The sequence below is a fragment of the Netta rufina genome (genome assembly GCF_964035555.1).
Source record: "Netta rufina genome assembly, chromosome: 1".
Classification (NCBI taxonomy): Eukaryota; Metazoa; Chordata; class Aves; order Anseriformes; family Anatidae; genus Netta; species Netta rufina.
In genome coordinates this window covers 152,642,800-152,658,697 of record NC_140123.1, presented here as the reverse complement: position 1 = coordinate 152,658,697, position 15,898 = coordinate 152,642,800, and the positions used below count along the sequence as shown (strand labels likewise).

At 52.8% G+C, this 15,898-nt stretch overlaps 2 protein-coding genes across 2 annotated transcripts; one reads left to right on the top strand and one right to left on the bottom strand.

Annotated features, from left to right (window-relative positions):
* Window positions 1-3,303: 3,303 nt before the first annotated feature.
* On the bottom strand, window positions 3,304-6,655 carry NOL12 (nucleolar protein 12). The gene is made up of 6 exons (XM_084293320.1): window positions 6,527-6,655; window positions 6,341-6,446; window positions 6,084-6,132; window positions 5,614-5,756; window positions 4,564-4,664; window positions 3,304-3,948 (listed from the first exon to the last, which is right to left on the bottom strand). Exons 1-6 carry the CDS (start codon window positions 6,607-6,609, stop codon window positions 3,777-3,779), a joined length of 654 nt encoding a protein of 217 aa, XP_084149446.1. The 5' UTR covers window positions 6,610-6,655; the 3' UTR covers window positions 3,304-3,776.
* A 1,347-nt stretch (window positions 6,656-8,002) lies between these two features.
* On the top strand, window positions 8,003-14,475 carry LOC311222331 (arf-GAP with dual PH domain-containing protein 1-like; the record flags this gene model as incomplete). Its single annotated transcript, XM_084306578.1, has 11 exons — window positions 8,003-8,090; window positions 9,125-9,255; window positions 10,126-10,217; window positions 10,307-10,389; window positions 10,989-11,101; window positions 11,946-12,092; window positions 12,478-12,561; window positions 12,902-12,964; window positions 13,466-13,537; window positions 14,040-14,271; window positions 14,359-14,475. The coding sequence occupies 11 exons, from the start codon at window positions 8,003-8,005 to the stop codon at window positions 14,385-14,387; spliced, it is 1,134 nt and encodes a 377-aa protein (XP_084162704.1). The 3' UTR covers window positions 14,388-14,475.
* Between the last annotated feature and the right edge of the window lie 1,423 nt (window positions 14,476-15,898).

Sequence of the window (15,898 nt, the reverse complement as noted above, 5' to 3'; positions counted from 1 at the left end):
TCGCACGTGGATGTGGGCTCAGGGTACCCCCCCCTCGCCGCCCAGACAGCCCCAGGAGAGGACACCGCGCCCCGAAAGAGGAGGATTTCCCCCAGGAAAGGTTGCAAAACCCCAGCCCCTGCTCCTCGGCGTCTCCCCCTCTGGTTACCTGCAGGGCTGAGGGTGCCCGCGCCGCCCTCCCTCCAGCATCTCGCCCGCGCCGGGATTCGCTCAGAGGCGGCTCCGAGCAGCTCGCAGGCAGAGGGCTGCAGTAACCTTAGAGGGCCCACGAGCAGGGGTAGAGGGCACGAAAGGGAGCGGGAGGCTCATTACTATTTCATGATCCCGGGCCGGTCGCTCCGGGAGGGCAGCGAACAACACGAAACCCTCCGCGAACATGAAACCAGCCGACGCCTGCTTGGATGCAGCTCGCCGCAGCCAGGCAGCTCGTGCCGAAGGACCAGCTTAGGACTGATGCATCCAGAGCCCCAAATCCCACGAGATTTACTCCTTTCCACCTAAATTCTGGGAACAGCTGGCCGCGGCAAGCTCTGCTAGGAGCGTCTTTTAGGTGGGGTGGGCTGCGGGTGCCAAGCAGAAGCTCACCTGGTCAGCGTGCTGGTGAGCCCCTGCAGCGTGCAAACAGTGCTGGCACAGGCTCCCGGCGAATATGTTGGCCTCGAAACCGGCACAGGGCACGTCATCCGGTGACCGCCGCATCACCCATAGCGGGGACGAGGACGCCGTGGCTGCCGGGCTGCCCAGGGGAAGGGGAAAAAGGGAGGGCAGAGCTCTCAGCTCCCCCCCTCCGAGGCTCTCGGGCTCCTGTGGAAGCACAAACGTTACCCGCAGGCTGTTTGCTGCTCTCGGCTGGCAAGGCTGGAGCCCAAGGGCAGCCAGATGCGAGGCCATAAGCACAAGCGAGCCGCGTAATTGCACATAATAAAAGGGTGTGCTCCAGCAGAGGCCTTTTTTAGCAGGGGGCACTGCTCTGCACCCTCAAACACTGCTGACACAGCCAATTTGGGAGTCCCCGAGGACACAAGGCTCGGGTCCTGCTCTTTTCTTTGCAGAAAGTTGTCTTAATTCAAGCTCGGATAAAAGGCACAGAAAGGAAACCTTCCTTCATGCCTGTAATGCTCACAAAGAGCAGCCTAGGAAATTTGGAAACCCACTAAGTGACCCCATTAAAATATTCGGGACCTAGGGGATATAGTTCCTGGCAACACTGCAAAGGGCAACGAGCGTGGCTAGCGCAGCAGCCGGGCTCCACACGTCTACCCTGGCTTTCCCTCAAGCATCCCGCACATCATCACCTCCTCTGCCCCTCTGGGTTTGAGAAGGAGCCCTTCAATTCGGGGACGGGATCCGTGCCGGGAGGGCTCTGCTTAACTGCGAATCGCACGCGCCAGCGCTGCCCTTGCAGTCTCCCTCCTTGCACTGAGGCGTGTTTTCTTGACCGGCCACCAGCCCAGGCACTCGCCTGCGAGGGAAGCAGCAGGAACCAGCCCAGCATCGCTGTCCACCCCTGCCCACGGACTGCCACCCGTGGCCGGAGCCCACGACGTGGCGCTGCCTGGTGGGCAAAGCATCGCCCCCACACCCCATGGGGCGCTTGGGGCCTGCTGCCGGGGTCACGCTGCGCCCCCCAGGGCCTCTGACACGCGTGCATGCAGCCAGGCAGCCGCACACGCTGCTCCCAGTTGCTCCCAGTTGCTCCCAGTGCCCCCAGTACCTCGACTCCCCCACGGCTCCCAGCGCCTCGCTGCCCGCCGAGCTCCCCCTTGAATGAAGCCGGCCGTGGGAACTGCTGGCAGCGAGGCCACGCCCCCTGCCCTCTCATTGGCCGCCGCCCGACAGCAATTTGAATACCGCCCTCTGATTGGCTGGCTGGTGGCGCGCCGGCGCCACGTGTACGGGCACCCACGTGGCGGCGGCAGCGGGCGGGCGATCGACCCGGGCCGGGCCGCGCTCGGTGGCCCCGGGGCTACGGCTCGCCCCCGGGCCTCGGTCTCTGGCCCCCGCCGCTCCCCTGCCTGGGTCTCGCTTGGCCTGCCCTCAGCTGCTCCTGCTGCAGTTACTTCTATGCCCGGTAGTAAAAAAAAATCAAGTTTTATTCAAAATAAATAAATAAATCTCCATTTTGCTCCATGAACTCCCCAAAGTTCTCGCCTCTCTCCTCAAAACTTTTCTCCCCGGTTCCTTTCTGGAGGCACTGCACCAGATGCAGCCTGGAGCTTGATGTGCTGCTGAGGAGCAAGCACAGAGCAACAATTAACACACTGCAGCTCCATCTGTGCGCTGAGCTCCAGCTCTTCCGCCCCCCTCTGCCCTTTTTGCCTCCCCGCCTGCTTTTGATCCTCTCTAATCCCCGTTATATTTTTGTGTGGAACTCACAGGCTGGCGTGAACCGTGATGTGTCTGGCAAATGCTTAACTCACCAGCTCACGAGGGATCTTGCAGCCCTCCCCCAAGGCAGCCCAGTCCCACCCCGTAACAGAGACACGGGGCCTACGGGTCCGGGGAGGAGCCAGGAATTCACGCTACAAAATCAAGCTTGGATCAATCAGCTGGAGAAATCAATACCGCAGCCAACAACACTGGTGGTTAACTCCGTGTAGGATTGCATGGCTCTATTTAAAAAAATTTTTTTTTTTTCATTTTTTTTTTCATCTACTTGTGTGAAAACAGCTTCCAGGAGGACCTGGAAGTTTCCAGAGCGTGGAGAAGCTGTTGGAAATTTCAGCTGACGCTCGAGAAAGGCTCGGAAGTTATCAGGGCCGGGGAAACACGCAAACTAAAAGGGCGACTCTCCTAAATCACCTGGCAGTAAAACAACAAACACTTCAACACACACCGAGGTCCCCAGAAGAAAGGCAACTGCCCTGAGGTACAGGGCAGCCTCTGCTGCTCCTGTCCCGGAGAGGGCCACACATACGCAGCACGGGCATTAAGGGATTTCATAGCCCTCTGAGCTATCGGGATTGGGATCGGCGCAGTCAGCAGGCAAGGGAATGAGCTGTTTGTTCCTGCTCTGGCACGTTCTGTATTACCACAGAACGCCTCCTGGCCATTCCCTTTCCCGAGCACCAGCGGATTGCGAGATTCTTACAGCAACGGGAATCATCTACCCCCTTCTCAGCTGGTACTGGCACGAGCACAGCTGCTGTTAGACTTCAAGTCAGGTTTTTAGCAGGATTATTTCATGAAGATTTACGCAAGAAGTCACTAAATTTCACGTGGGACAGCTACCCCTAAAAAAAAATACAAAGTATCCCCAAATTTCAGTGTGGCGCTGGAGAAGAAACACACGAGACAAGAAAATTCCACGTCTTCATGGAAGAAGGATTTACTGTACAGCAGAAACACCGAGGCACTGGTGCTTGAGTGGGAAAACTCTCAGTTTTCTGACTGGGAAAACCTCCCAGTTTCACAAGCTGCCCTGGTGGCGTGCCTGCTGCGCTCAGCGCCAGATCCCCTCCTTTGATAAAACCAAGCATCAGCTCTGGAAGGGGAGGCTTGAGGACAGAAGGGCTCTGCCAAACAGAGAATCTGACCTCCAACACAAGTTTTTGGAGACTTCAGGGCAGATATTTAGTTGGAGACGCCGCAGGAATAAATAGGTAGAGCATCTAGCGCCCCAGGCCAGCACTCAGGTGAGAGAAGGGCTGCACTGGGCTCACTGCTGATCCGAGCTGAGCAACCAAGGTCCTTGCCCGTGATGAAGAAGCCAAAAAGAGCAGCAGGTCAGATGCAGAAAACTGTCCCAGCTGCTGCTCTGAGCACCAGGTTCTCCGTTAATCCTGGTCGCGGCCCATTTTGCCCGTCAGCCTCCGTCGCTGAGTCTTGGTGGTTCGCCTCATGGCGGGTTTCTGGATTTTCTGGCGTGGGCCCTGCCCGCGCTGGGGTCGCTTTCCTTTTGATTTTTTCTGGCTGTGCATGTGCAGCGTGGCGGTAAGAGCAGAGATCCTGGGCAGGGCAAGAAAAGAGAAATATTTGGGGACCGAAGTCTGCAGGAGCAAGGCAACACCACGATAATAGCAGGACAACCCTGTGGGCCAACTGCATGCCCCAGGGGAACTCCACTGTGCCAGGCATCGTCCTGAGAGGGCAGAAAACTTGCAATCTGCAAGTGCAGTAACAACTAAAATGAGCTTTTTGAGCAGAGGGCAGCCCAGCCATCAGAGAGTTAAGTCATTCTCCGCAACCCCAAAGCAGCTGTAAAGCCTGGATACTCAAAAATGCGGAGAATGCCAAAGCTTTAAGCTTTAGGGTCATTTGACCTTCATCCTAGGTACAAATTCTGTTCCCTGCAACACACCCTTCCCTGCGTTATCTGACAAGGAGGAGGACAAGACAAACAGTTCAGGGCAAAGCCCACCCTGCGACGCATCCTCCTCCTGCTGCTGTCATCAGAGATGAACGCGATAGGAAGTGTCCCAGGCGGGCTTGTGCTCTGCCAGTGCCCTCTGCTGGCTCCTGCCCACCGGCACCCTAAAAGCACAGCATCCCCTCCGGCACCAAGATCCTCCTGGACCAGTTCACAGAGCCTAGCAGCAAGAAGTTGAATGAATTTATACGTACTTTTCAGACAGGAGGGGGTTTCTGGACTTCTTGGGCACTGTTATTGCAGGCTTGTTCACTACTTCTTCTCCCTTCTCTTCTCCCGAACCATCATTTTTTCCCTTAAAAAGGAAAAAAAACATCAACCAAAAAAAATCCTATTAAAACAGGCAGTCTCATTATACCAGTGTTTCCGCTGCCTTCTTGATTTCATCCTGTTTTGTGAAACATCAGGTTACAGATCAAGACTTTAAATCTTAGACAACTATAATTGTTCAAGTCTCAAGGTTTCTTATTGCGGCCCTTCAAATAGGGACAACCGGTAAGAAGTCCTACATTATTCCACCCCAAGAACCAACTTCAGCATGATCTTAATGGCCACACAAGTGAAGACTAACCTATGAAGTGAAGGTTTCAGCTTTTTCTTCCTTAAAATACTAAAACTTCCTTAAGTAGATTTTCATTTTAGAAGATGTCCTCAGAAATATAAAAGGCTAACTGCTCAATACAGACAGTTCGCCAGAGATTAAACCCAGCCACAAAGATCAAAAGGGTCATGTCAACTTGTGCTACAAAGCCTTTACGAAACAAACACAAGATCTCAGTTAATATCTGTTCCAAAAATAGAAATGACCGCAACCAGAATCAAATGGTTTATTTGTGGTCCAAACATAGGATCACAGAGAGCAAAATCCCTTCTCACCCTAGCAGCAATTTTTCCTGGACAAGTCACAGGAAAAACATGGAGGACAGTCCATGCAGTGAAGCCTATATTCTTTCACTGCTTGTACTGTACCTGCTTTGAAAATACTATGTTCTCCCCATCCACCTCTGTGGCAGCTTCTACTAACACAAGATTTGTTAGTAAAGGACTCCAGGGTGATTTGGAGTGATCACGTACAACACTTCTCCACAAACACCGGACCACTAAAGAGAAAGAAATGTGAAAATTATCGATTTCCTTTTTCATCCATGCTCCCAGCCAGCTGCAAGTCTTTTGGCCATTCCTACCTAGTCAGCCCCAAGAATGTTTAAGGCTGATACTATGAGAGAGGCAGCAAGTGGCTGTACCTCAGGGGTGGTCAGTCCCAGCTGGCGTGCACCTGAGAGGTCCAGGTCACTGATGGTGGTCACCGTTACGATGTGGTTTGGGTGGTCGATGTTCACTGACTCCGTCCGCGAGGTTACCAAGTGCTCCAGCTCATCATACTCTTCTGGGGAGACAAAAAATTAAAATAAAATAAACATAACACAACACGATGCAAAGCACGCAACTTTCCGCAAGGTGCAGACACATTCCTGAGCATCACACTGGAGGGTCAGACCCACACAGACTGCTGCCCAGTCTCTTGAGGGGATATAAGAGGAGTGAGGTGCCATCCCTGTGGGGCAGCACTACTACTCCAGCTGTGATTGCCCTGCCACAGAGGCAGATTCCCAGCTTTCTGGCATGTTTGGTGCCTCTCCAGTTCCTCACGGGCTCCTCCGACCCCCACCCTGCTGTGAGGGAGCCCCAAATCCTGTCACCACAGAGCACATACCCAGCGCCTCCTCCCTCTCGCTCAGCATCTTCAGGTACTCCTTGTGCCGCTGAGGGAGGAAAACAAGTCACTGCAGCACCCCTGCTACACCAAATACCCGTCCCATCCCAATTCCTCGTTCAGGAGGACCTTTTTTTCCCCAAAAGCAACACAGTGGGAACCCGAAGGTGCCTGCCCCCCCCAGCCGGGGCTCCCTCTGCCATGGCGGGGGGGGGGGGGGGGGGGGCTTCTCCTCGGAGGGCTGGGGGGTGCTGTACCTCCTCCTTCATCTTCCTCTGCTCCTCCTTCAGCTTCCTCTTGATCTCCTCCAGGGCCACCTTCCTCCTCTCCACCTTCCGTTTGTGGAAGCCGGTCAGGTACTCCCTGCAAGAGAGGAAACCTTCAGCTTCCAGCGCCCCCCCCCTACCCCGGGGAACCCCCCCAGCACTCCCGCCCGCTCCCACCTCCGCTTCTCCTCATCAAAAGTCACCACCAGCCGTGAAGCCGCTCCCCCGGGCCCCTTCTTCTTCTTTTTCTTCCGACCCATGGCTGCCCCACGCGGTTTCTTCTTCTTCTTTCCCTGCCCGCCCCTTCCGTCGCCTCCCGGCCATGAGGGGCGGCGCGGCGCGACATGGCGGGGGCGTCCCCCCGCCCGGCCCGGCCCCGCCCGCCATTTTGTGCCTCCGTCGCCGCCTGTGATGGGGGCGAGCTGTGGGGACCCTTCTGTGTGTCCCCTCGTTGTGCCCTTGCACTTTTCTTTCCCCTGAAGTGGGAGCAGGAGAGTTCTTGCTCACAGTGTTTCACTTCCATGTGTCTGTAATAAAAAGTCTGAACGGATTTCAAGGTGCCTTTGTTGTTTGGTGTACTGCTCCTCTTAGCCTTGGGGAGGTGAGCGTGAGGATGGGTCTCGGCTCTGAGGCTGAGCCTCCAGGATGCAGGACCTGTCCAAGCAGCCACAGAATCATAAAGCTTGGAAATTACCTTCCATACCATCTGGTCCAACCATCCCCCTACCACCAACATCACCCACTAACCCATGTCCCTGAGCACTACATCCAACCTTTCCTTGAATACCCCCAGGGATGGTGACTCCACCGCCTCCCTGGGCAACCCGTCCCAATGCCTGACTGCTCTTTCTGAGGAGAAATGTCTCCTAATTTCCAACTTAAACCTCCACTGGCACAACTTGAGGCCGTTCCCACTAGTTATTTGCAAGAAGAGGCCGACCTCCAGCTCCCCACAACTTCCTTTCAGGTAGTTGCAGGGAGCAATAGGGCCATGGTGGGAGAGGTCCCAGCACCAGCCGGTGGTGGCGTGGGGATGCCCATCTTCCTCATTGCTAACCGGGTGACTTTTGCTGAACTTCTGAACCTCTTTTGACCTCTAGTCCTTCCCTTAAAAATGTCTGTAAGGCTTGAGTGGTGGCCAGCTGGCTTTATGGGACCTTCCCAAGTGCTGTTGGGTCAAGGACAGAACCGCCCCAAGCGTGCAGAGTGTGACAAGTCCCGACACGGCCCGACAGCCGCTTGTCCCAAGCCGCCTTGCCTTTATCAGCTCACTGTCTGCTTGCTCTTTTTTCCTGGGTTGTCCTCTGCCCAGCAGAAATGCAGCAAAACCAGTTCTGTGGTTAATTGCCGCACTTCCCTCCACGCCCATGGGGTAGGCTGCCTCCTCCTCCTCCTTCTCCTCCTCTTCTCTCACTGCCCGGGTGCACTTCGTCCTCCAGCCTCTTTACACCAGCCCGCGCCCTGCCGGCTCAGGTGCAGCCAGCCCTCCGCTCTCCCTCCATTAACCTCACGGCTTCTCCTGCCTCCCTCTTCCCCTTCCTTCTGCAAGCCCTTTTGGCGCTCTGGTGGCCCCTTCTCCCTCGGGGTGGACTGCAGGTGCAAGAAGCCCCAGGCACCTGCCCTGCCCGGAGGCAGGGGTGGCATTCAGATACCATGGCTGGAGGTGAGAAGAGCGTGAAGGCCCTGAGGGAGGTGTGGAAAAGGGCAGAAAACTCCTTGTGCGCAGACTGCGGGAAGCCGGGTGAGTCCCCGAGGGTTGCTGGAGGACAGGTCAGAGGCAGGAACTTGGTCTCTTGGTCTCGTCCTGGCCTGGTGGGGCTTTGGAGCAGCCTGTGGAAGGAGGAGTGTGAGCAGGGGAAGGGGAGATGCTGGGAGGGCAGGTGGTGGGAGCCGTGCAGTGCCCTGCAGCTCTTGTGGTGTGGGCTGGTCCAGACTGAAGAGGACCCCAGAGATGTGATAGCAAGGGAAGAGGAAGGAGATGCAGCACTGGTGGGAAGGACAGGGACACAGCAGCGCCAGAGGAGCAGGGCCTGGGCAGCTGCAGCACCGTGGGTTGCAATCATGGTGGATCTCAGATGCAAATCAAGGTCATGCCCAGTCAGGACCCGACAGGAAAGCTCCCAGTGAAAGCCGAACTGCTGCACAAAGAAGGCGTGATTCGGGAGAGCACGGTCTCTTCTGTGACTCAGCGCTGAACTGACAACCTTCAGCAGGCGCCTGGGAGATTTCTTTCACTGAGGAGCTTGTCCTCTTGAAAGGGGACCGCTCTGAGGATCTACAAGCACTGCTAAAAAATGCCCATTGTACTCCTCCCAAAAGGGACGTGTGGGTAGTACCACCCAAGCCAAAGTAAAACCGGGCTAATTGATACTGTTCTACCGTCTTAAATTTTCCCGGGATGATTTTGGTTTGAAGGTTGCTTTTCACTTCCTGAGCTAAACACTGTTGTGGTTTTGCTGTGTTTCACTAAACAGCTCCTGGAGTCTTTTCGCAGAGGTGGTTGCATTATTGTTTCAGATGGTTCTTTACACAAAGGGAGTTTGCAGAGCACTTTGAAGTTTTACAAGGTTCGAGTCAACAGAGATTCAGATTAAGCAGTGGAGGCAATATTAACTATGCTTTTTCCACACAGACATCTGTACCCTGGGTTAATTAACCCACTCAGGTGGAACCATGCTCATAAAGCTCTCTGTTTCTCAGGGATATGTTCTGAGTTGAGACAGTTTCCCTGGGGGAATTTACCACTTCTACTCATACCCCTTTTTATACCCTCAGATCCTGACTGGGCATCCTCTACCTTGGGTGTCTTTATATGCCTCAGCTGCTCAGGAATTCACCGCAACATCCCTAGCATCAGCAAAGTCAAATCCCTGAAGATGGACCACTGGGATGATGCTCAGGTGCAGGTGAGATTTTTATCCCGTTGGTATGTCAGGTAGGTTGGGTCTAGGCTGTATACTAACACTTCTTCTAGCCTTTGGCCAAATCAGGCCTTTGGCCTCACAGAATTGGAGATTAATGTGGTAAGCAGGCACTTTTCTAGTGCTCTGGATACACAAGTGGAGATAATTCCTCTTAACTCACTGGGAGAGGGAAGATGCACTTGCCTTTATGTGTCTCCCCATTTCCTGTTACTGTGTGGCTGACACAAATCTCTTGCAGTGTGTCACACCAGGTTCGGTGTCTTTTATCATGGTTACTCATTTCCTACTCGCCCGCTCCGTCCTGGCTCCGTCCTGGCTCATTGTCTTCTCCTGGTTTCAGCAATGCAAAGGGAAAATTTTGGACAATTCCATGCTCTGAGAAGAGTTTTGAGATACAGTGTGATCTCTTGAGAATAAGGACACTTCTGTGGACTTGACCTCTTCCTGTGACATTTCCCCTCAGTCCTATTAATTTTTAGGGGACTGACAAAATTTTCCAGAGATCCAAGGAAAATAATCTGTATCTTGCTGCTCTTTGGAGAGGAGCAAAGAGGTTTGGAAAGTCAGAGCTGTTGTTAAACTCAGTCTCTCCAGCAAATGCACTGAATGTGCATGCACCCAGCACCACAGAATTGACATTCAAGGCATTCTGTTGATCCAGGTGCAATCAGTGTAATTTCTGAGAACAGGCAAGTCCTTTGAGACCTACCTTTCTTTAGCCAGACTTCGCAGGGATTGCAAAGGGGGGAAATGAGTATGGTCCATGAGAGCTCGCCCTGTAATAGATAAGAAAAAGGCCTGACATGAGTCTGCATCAAGGGGAAGGCACTAACTCTCTGTCTAACTCTGCAGTTTCTGGCCAAGCATGGGAATGCTGTGACTAAAGCCACTTACGAAGCTCACATCCCTATTTACTATTACCAGCCAACCTACAATGACTGCCAGTAAGTTGCTGCGTATAAAAGCAAATGGGGAAGGGCAGTTCTGGGTTCCCCTGGTTCATTTCTCAGCTACCTGTCACTTCTCCCTGCAGGGTGCTGAGAGAACAGTGGATACGGGCCAAATACGAACGCAAAGAGTTCACCGAGCCAGGAAAACAGCTGCCATATACTGATGGTAAGAGCAGGGCACAGCTTCAAAATGTCCTCCTTGTTGCCTTTACTGGAGGCTTTTGAGTGTTACGAGGACAAAACGCATTGTGTCAGTGCTGCAAATCCCACAGGTACTCCTGAGAACCTGCCTGATATTTACAGAGCATGGCTCGGGGAGAGTTTAAATTGTGGACAGTGTAGGTTTGCACTGCCGTTGCTTCCAAGTGTTTTATTACCAGCCGGCATTGTTCAGAGGCATTTGCTGTGCTGGCGGAGCCAGAATTCTGCAATAAGGAATGTCTGTCCTGCTGCGTGCCACCCCCTTCAGCCACAGCAGTTGCCTCTGAAATGTCACTGCCAGCGTTGTGACACAAAGAGTAGGAGCCTAAGGGCCTGCAGAGACGAATGGGAAGCGTTCTGGTTCCACGCCAGCTGTCTGCATGGGCCAGGGCTGTGGTGTTCACAGGAGAGGCGGCTCTCACACGGACAGAGGCAGTTGTAGGAACCAGCCGAGGAGGTGGGAAGCATCGCATGCTCTGTCCCAGCGTGTGGCCGGGACCCCTGGCTGAATACAACTCTGATTCTGTGGAGGGATGCTCTTAAAACCGGCTTTTCTGTTCCTAGGGGTGAAGGAAGGCATCCTCTGGAAGCGAGGCCGAGACAATGGACAGTTCCTACCCCGCAAGTTCCTCTTGTCTGAGCGAGAGGGATGCCTGAAGTATTTCACCAAGCAGGATGTGAGCATGGTGGACAACTCCCACCTCATTGCATATTCCACCTCGGGCAGTGATGTCACGGAGATGTGTCTCTCTCTTATGCGTGTTCCTGAGATTTCCTCACTCACCCAGGCCAGGGATGATAAAAGAGAGATGTGTCATAGAGGAGGGGTTCTCCTGCAACTCCCAGGGTGACATTTCCACCACATCTTCATTTTGTGTTCTCCTACATCCTTCCCTCTTCAACATTACTTTTGTTGGTGACAAGGTGGAAATGGCACTTCATGAGACTCCCCCTGTCCTGTCTTACTGGTGAATCTCAGGGTACAGGGCTGACATACAATCCTACTATTGATGAAAGGGATGATCTTTCACTTCACCCCATCCATTTTCCTGTCTGTGCAATCCTGCACCATCCCTGGAACCAGCCTCACCCTACTGTGAACCAAGTTGCCAAAAACCTGTTGTTTTGTTTCGTGTAGGGCTACTTTTCTGCTCGTTTGCTTCCCTGAAATGAATGGGGCAAGTGCTAGTGGACTGTTGCAAGGGAGGAAATGGCTTGGGGTAGGAAGGAGCAGGAGTGGGGGCTTTCCTTTTGGAGCCTGTTAGCCTTTAGACTGGGTCAGCTGTCGAGTCAGATGTACTTTCAGCATCTCACTGGCAGTTCCAGAGTATGGCTCAAATCTAAATTGGAGGGGCTGAGCCACTCTTTGGGCTTGAGCATGCCACACAGTGGAGGGGGCAATTTTGATGGGAAGGGGGCAGTTAATACCTTTTAACACCCTCTGGCCTTCACTAAGGCAGTAGCTCAGATCTCTTTCCCGCTAGGATTGCTCACGCATGATCAATGCCTTTCTGTTCTCAGTCCAAAGAACCCAAAATCAGTGTCAAAATAGATGTCATCAATGCTACGTTCCAGCCAGCCAAGATTGGGAATCCCAATGGCCTGCAGATCACCTATCTCAAAGACAACAAGACTCGGAACATATTTGTATACCATAAAAGTGGAAAGGTATCTTGGTTTCGTATCAAACGCTGCAAAACAACTGAGCTGACTGGAAGAGCTGCGGGTTATGAGCGGTGTGAGCTGTGGCTAGGACGGCGTGCGTGTTGGCGAGTTGCTGTCGGAAAAGAGGCTGAGGGTTCTGGCACTGTGCTCGCGTGTCTGCGAGAGAGTTTTGTGGCAGGGAGCAGGGCAGGAGCGCTGGCTGAGTGGGTTTGTGTGGGAGGAGCTGCTGCAGAAGATGTGCTGGCTGTGTGTGTGAGGGAGGTGCTGTAGGGCCTGCGGGGGGAGAGCTAGCTGTGCTTGCAGCTGACATAGGGTTGGGCGCAGCTGGGTGAGTTTGGGTGGCCCACTGCTGCTCGAAGCTTTTTGTTCTGTTCTGTTTTGTTTTCAGGAGGTAGTGGACTGGTTCAATGCCATTCGCTCTGTGCAGTTCCATTACCTGAAGGTAGCATTTCCCATAGCCAGCGATAATGAGGTAAGGCAGCACTAGAGCATAGTGCCGAATTTCTTGCTGGTACTCGGTTACTCTGATAAAAGAGCCCATTAGTTATTGTTAGATCCCTAGACACAGGAGTAGAAATTGCAATATGTAGGTAGAAGGATGAGAAAGTGTGCGTACAAGGGCTGAGGGTGGCCTGAGAACAGCCACTCTCTGCTATTCCAAGGCACATTGCAAACAGAAGTGACTCGTGGCTAGGCAGTTCTGCAAACATGAATTTAAGAGGGAGGTAAATTTGGGCAAAGAGAAGGAAGAGTTTGACAATGAATAGCAAAGACGTGTGGTTGAGTGAATGTTACTCTCACTTTTTTGCCAGATTAAAAGCCGGCTGACAAGAAACTTCCTGAAGGAGGGATACATGGAGAAGACAGGTCCCAAGGTGAGCTGAAACGGGAGAAGAAAACTAGCAGGGATTTGCCAGAGAGCCAGTGACTTTCCCTGCTGCATCGTTTTCCTCCTGTTGTTTCCCCACTCCCCCCTACTCTTTAGACATTAATGGGAACAGCGTGTGTGCAGTCAAGGGGGAGGAAAATAAAAGCAAGGGGAAGGACATATGTGGAAGTAGATGAAAGCAGACACCCTGCTTTCTCCCAGTCTCTCTGAATGTGTCTGTGTGTGCATGACTTTAGAGGTGTTTAGAACCTAGATTTCTCCTGTCTCAACTCTGGGGTCCTTCACAGAAGTCCAAGAGTTAGGGTCAACAGTTGGGGCTGGAAAACTGGTCACCGATCCCCACCTGCAGCTCAGAAGGGGAGAGAGGGAGGTTGCTGTTAAGGCAGGGACTGGATTCAAGTGTTTGGGGTGAATTTTGGGTATCCATCTGCACAGCTCACAGCAGAGGGCACTGTCACCTTACAAATGTCACCTCTTCCCTCCGCAGCAGAGAGAGGCTTTTAAGAAGCGCTGGTTCACGCTGGATCACCGCAGGCTCATGTACTTCAAGGACCCTTTGGTGAGGGGGAGATCTGACCTGCGGCGGCTGCAGGCAGCAGTGCTGAGGGCAGGGTCAAAGTGCAACCACAGTCTTGCTTCTTTGCTTTGCTCTGCTGTAAGGGAGGCCGGGGGGTTGCCCAAAGTCCCTGAGTGGACTCCAGGTCTTCCCCTTTCCATCCCACTTCATTCATCCCACACTTCATTTGTTTCGCTGCCTGCAAACAATGGGAAGAGGAAGGGCAGGGGTGTAAAGGCAGCGGGGGCGAGGAGAGTGGCATGGTGAGTGTCACGGAGAGGCAGATGCAGCAGTTCCTCTCTTGGACCTCTTGAGGTCTACACTCCTAAATTATCCCTTCGGTCACTGTCTTTGAGCACAGCCTCTCACTTTTGAATCCCCTGACCACCTTCAGATCTTTTTGCTGCTGCATCCCTGCTCCTCACCCTGCCCTTAGGAGCACTGCTATTAATCGCTGGTTCTTCCTGGATTCAGTAATCCCCTCTCTTTCCCTCCTGATGCGCAGGACGCGTTTGCTAAGGGTGAGGTATTTGTGGGCAGCAGCGAGAACGGTTATAGTGTCCAAAAGGGATTGCCTGCAGGGACACAGGGCAACTTCTCTTGGCACTACGGCCTCACCATTGTCACCCCTGACCGGGAATACCTCTTCACCTGCGAGACGGAGGCTGACCAGCTGGGCTGGATCGCAGCCTTCACTAGTGTCATCAACCAGGCCATGACACCCCAGGAATATGCCAGTAAGTGCCTGGATGATGTTTCCTTCCCCTCCTGCTGCTCCACTTCAGAGCATTGCCCTAATGCACTTCCTTTCTCCTTCGCTACAGTTGAAGCCTACTTCAAGTTTAAGTCCTAGGAAGCCACGTGGAAACTTCGCTATTACTCGACTCTACCTGGTCCTCTTGGGTGGGCTGACAAGACAGGAGAGGAAATCGACATCAAAGAAACACAGTGCTCTTGCAGCCTCCCCTTTGAAGCACTTTTTTTTTCCCCCACGGACATTTCTCTTTGTTCTGGGACCCGATGAAGCTGCTTCTTTTCAAGTCAGGAGACTGAATTTCACCTCATGAGACTGACTTCTCAGTGCGACCTGTCACTGCTGAGTTGCTGTGATCTGACTGGATGCCGGCAGTCCTTGCCTATCGATCAGGCCTTGAATACTTGGCACTTGCCGTGGTGGACATGGGACCTCACATCACATCTGCATTCAACTGCAGACAGCCTCCTGCCTTATGTAAGAAAACTTCTGCCTTGCTGGAGCCGAGGCCCAGTGGGCTGTGGGGGCTGCTGGACTAGGAGAGACAATTTCATTACAAGAAGTGGCTTCTCTGCTGGTGACAGAGATGTGAAACATCTAGTTACTTGATCAGCTAGTCTAATAGCTGTTAAAGGTCACTTAAAAGATGTAATCTAACAGCCGACTGTGAAGCCTGTTTCCTCCCGTGTGTATGGGCTTGAAAGTTTCTTCAGCCCGCATTTGTTTGGAGCTCATCTTCTGACTGCTGCTGAGCAGATGAAGAAACCAGCTCAGTGTTTGTGTGCGTGTGTGTGTGTGGACAATATGTGTGTGTGTACAAAACAAAAAAGTGGTGGGAGGTGGAATATTGCCGTAGGGAAGATACTGTGAAGGATATTGGTGTTATTGAAGTTCAGCTGCCAAATCTGAGTCGCTGCAGTCAAACCGAAGGCGAGAGGTTGGCTCCTGGAGAGACCAGCCTATGGCATGCCTGCTACAGACTTCAGACTCTCTGTTGCCTTTACTAGAGCCTAGGAATTGATGTCTGAAGTAAAGAATATGTGGGTCTCTGCTCCCTCGCTCTCTGTATGTCAAAGGCACTTGCATTCTGAGCTACACATTCCATATGTATGTGAATATTACGTATCCTGCTATGCATTAGTATAGCAGGGAAGTCTGTATGTTCACGTCCTTCTAGTAACAGACCTAACCACCAAATCAACCCGTGATTCATATCTCAGAGATCATCTCTTAAAGCTCCCCAGCGTGTTTCACATGCTGGAAGGACCGGCTGAGTTCTGCTGTTGGCTGTGCTATCTAATGTGTCTGCACTTTTACACAGGCAGGGTGAGAATAGGCATTTAGGGTGCTAGGGGAAGCTAAGTGGAATTAATGAGTCGACTATGATTTTAATTAGCTCCTAAATAAATGAATAAAAAAAACCCATTTTAATCTATTGTAACTTCCTAAATGAGCTGAGCTGCTGGCTTCTAAGGTATGTTTCTTGAAAAAAGACAGTCTGAGCAAGGAGCTGTGGCTATTCAATGCATTTTCCAGTGCAGTTGGACTGTGAATCTTCCCATCAGAACCAACTGGGTGATGTGATCCCCCTCTGCTTTTCTGGCGATCCT

Coding starts and splice junctions, on each gene's coding strand:
- NOL12 (XM_084293320.1), bottom strand. CDS start 6,609: ATGGGTCGGAAGAAAAAGAAGAAGAAGGGGCCCGGGGGAGCGGCTTCA. Junction 6,133..6,340: donor AGAGGAAGATGAAGGAGGAG/GTACAGCACCCC, acceptor TTCCTCCCTCAG/CGGCACAAGGAGTACCTGAA. Junction 5,757..6,083: donor CGAGAGGGAGGAGGCGCTGG/GTATGTGCTCTG, acceptor TTGTCTCCCCAG/AAGAGTATGATGAGCTGGAG.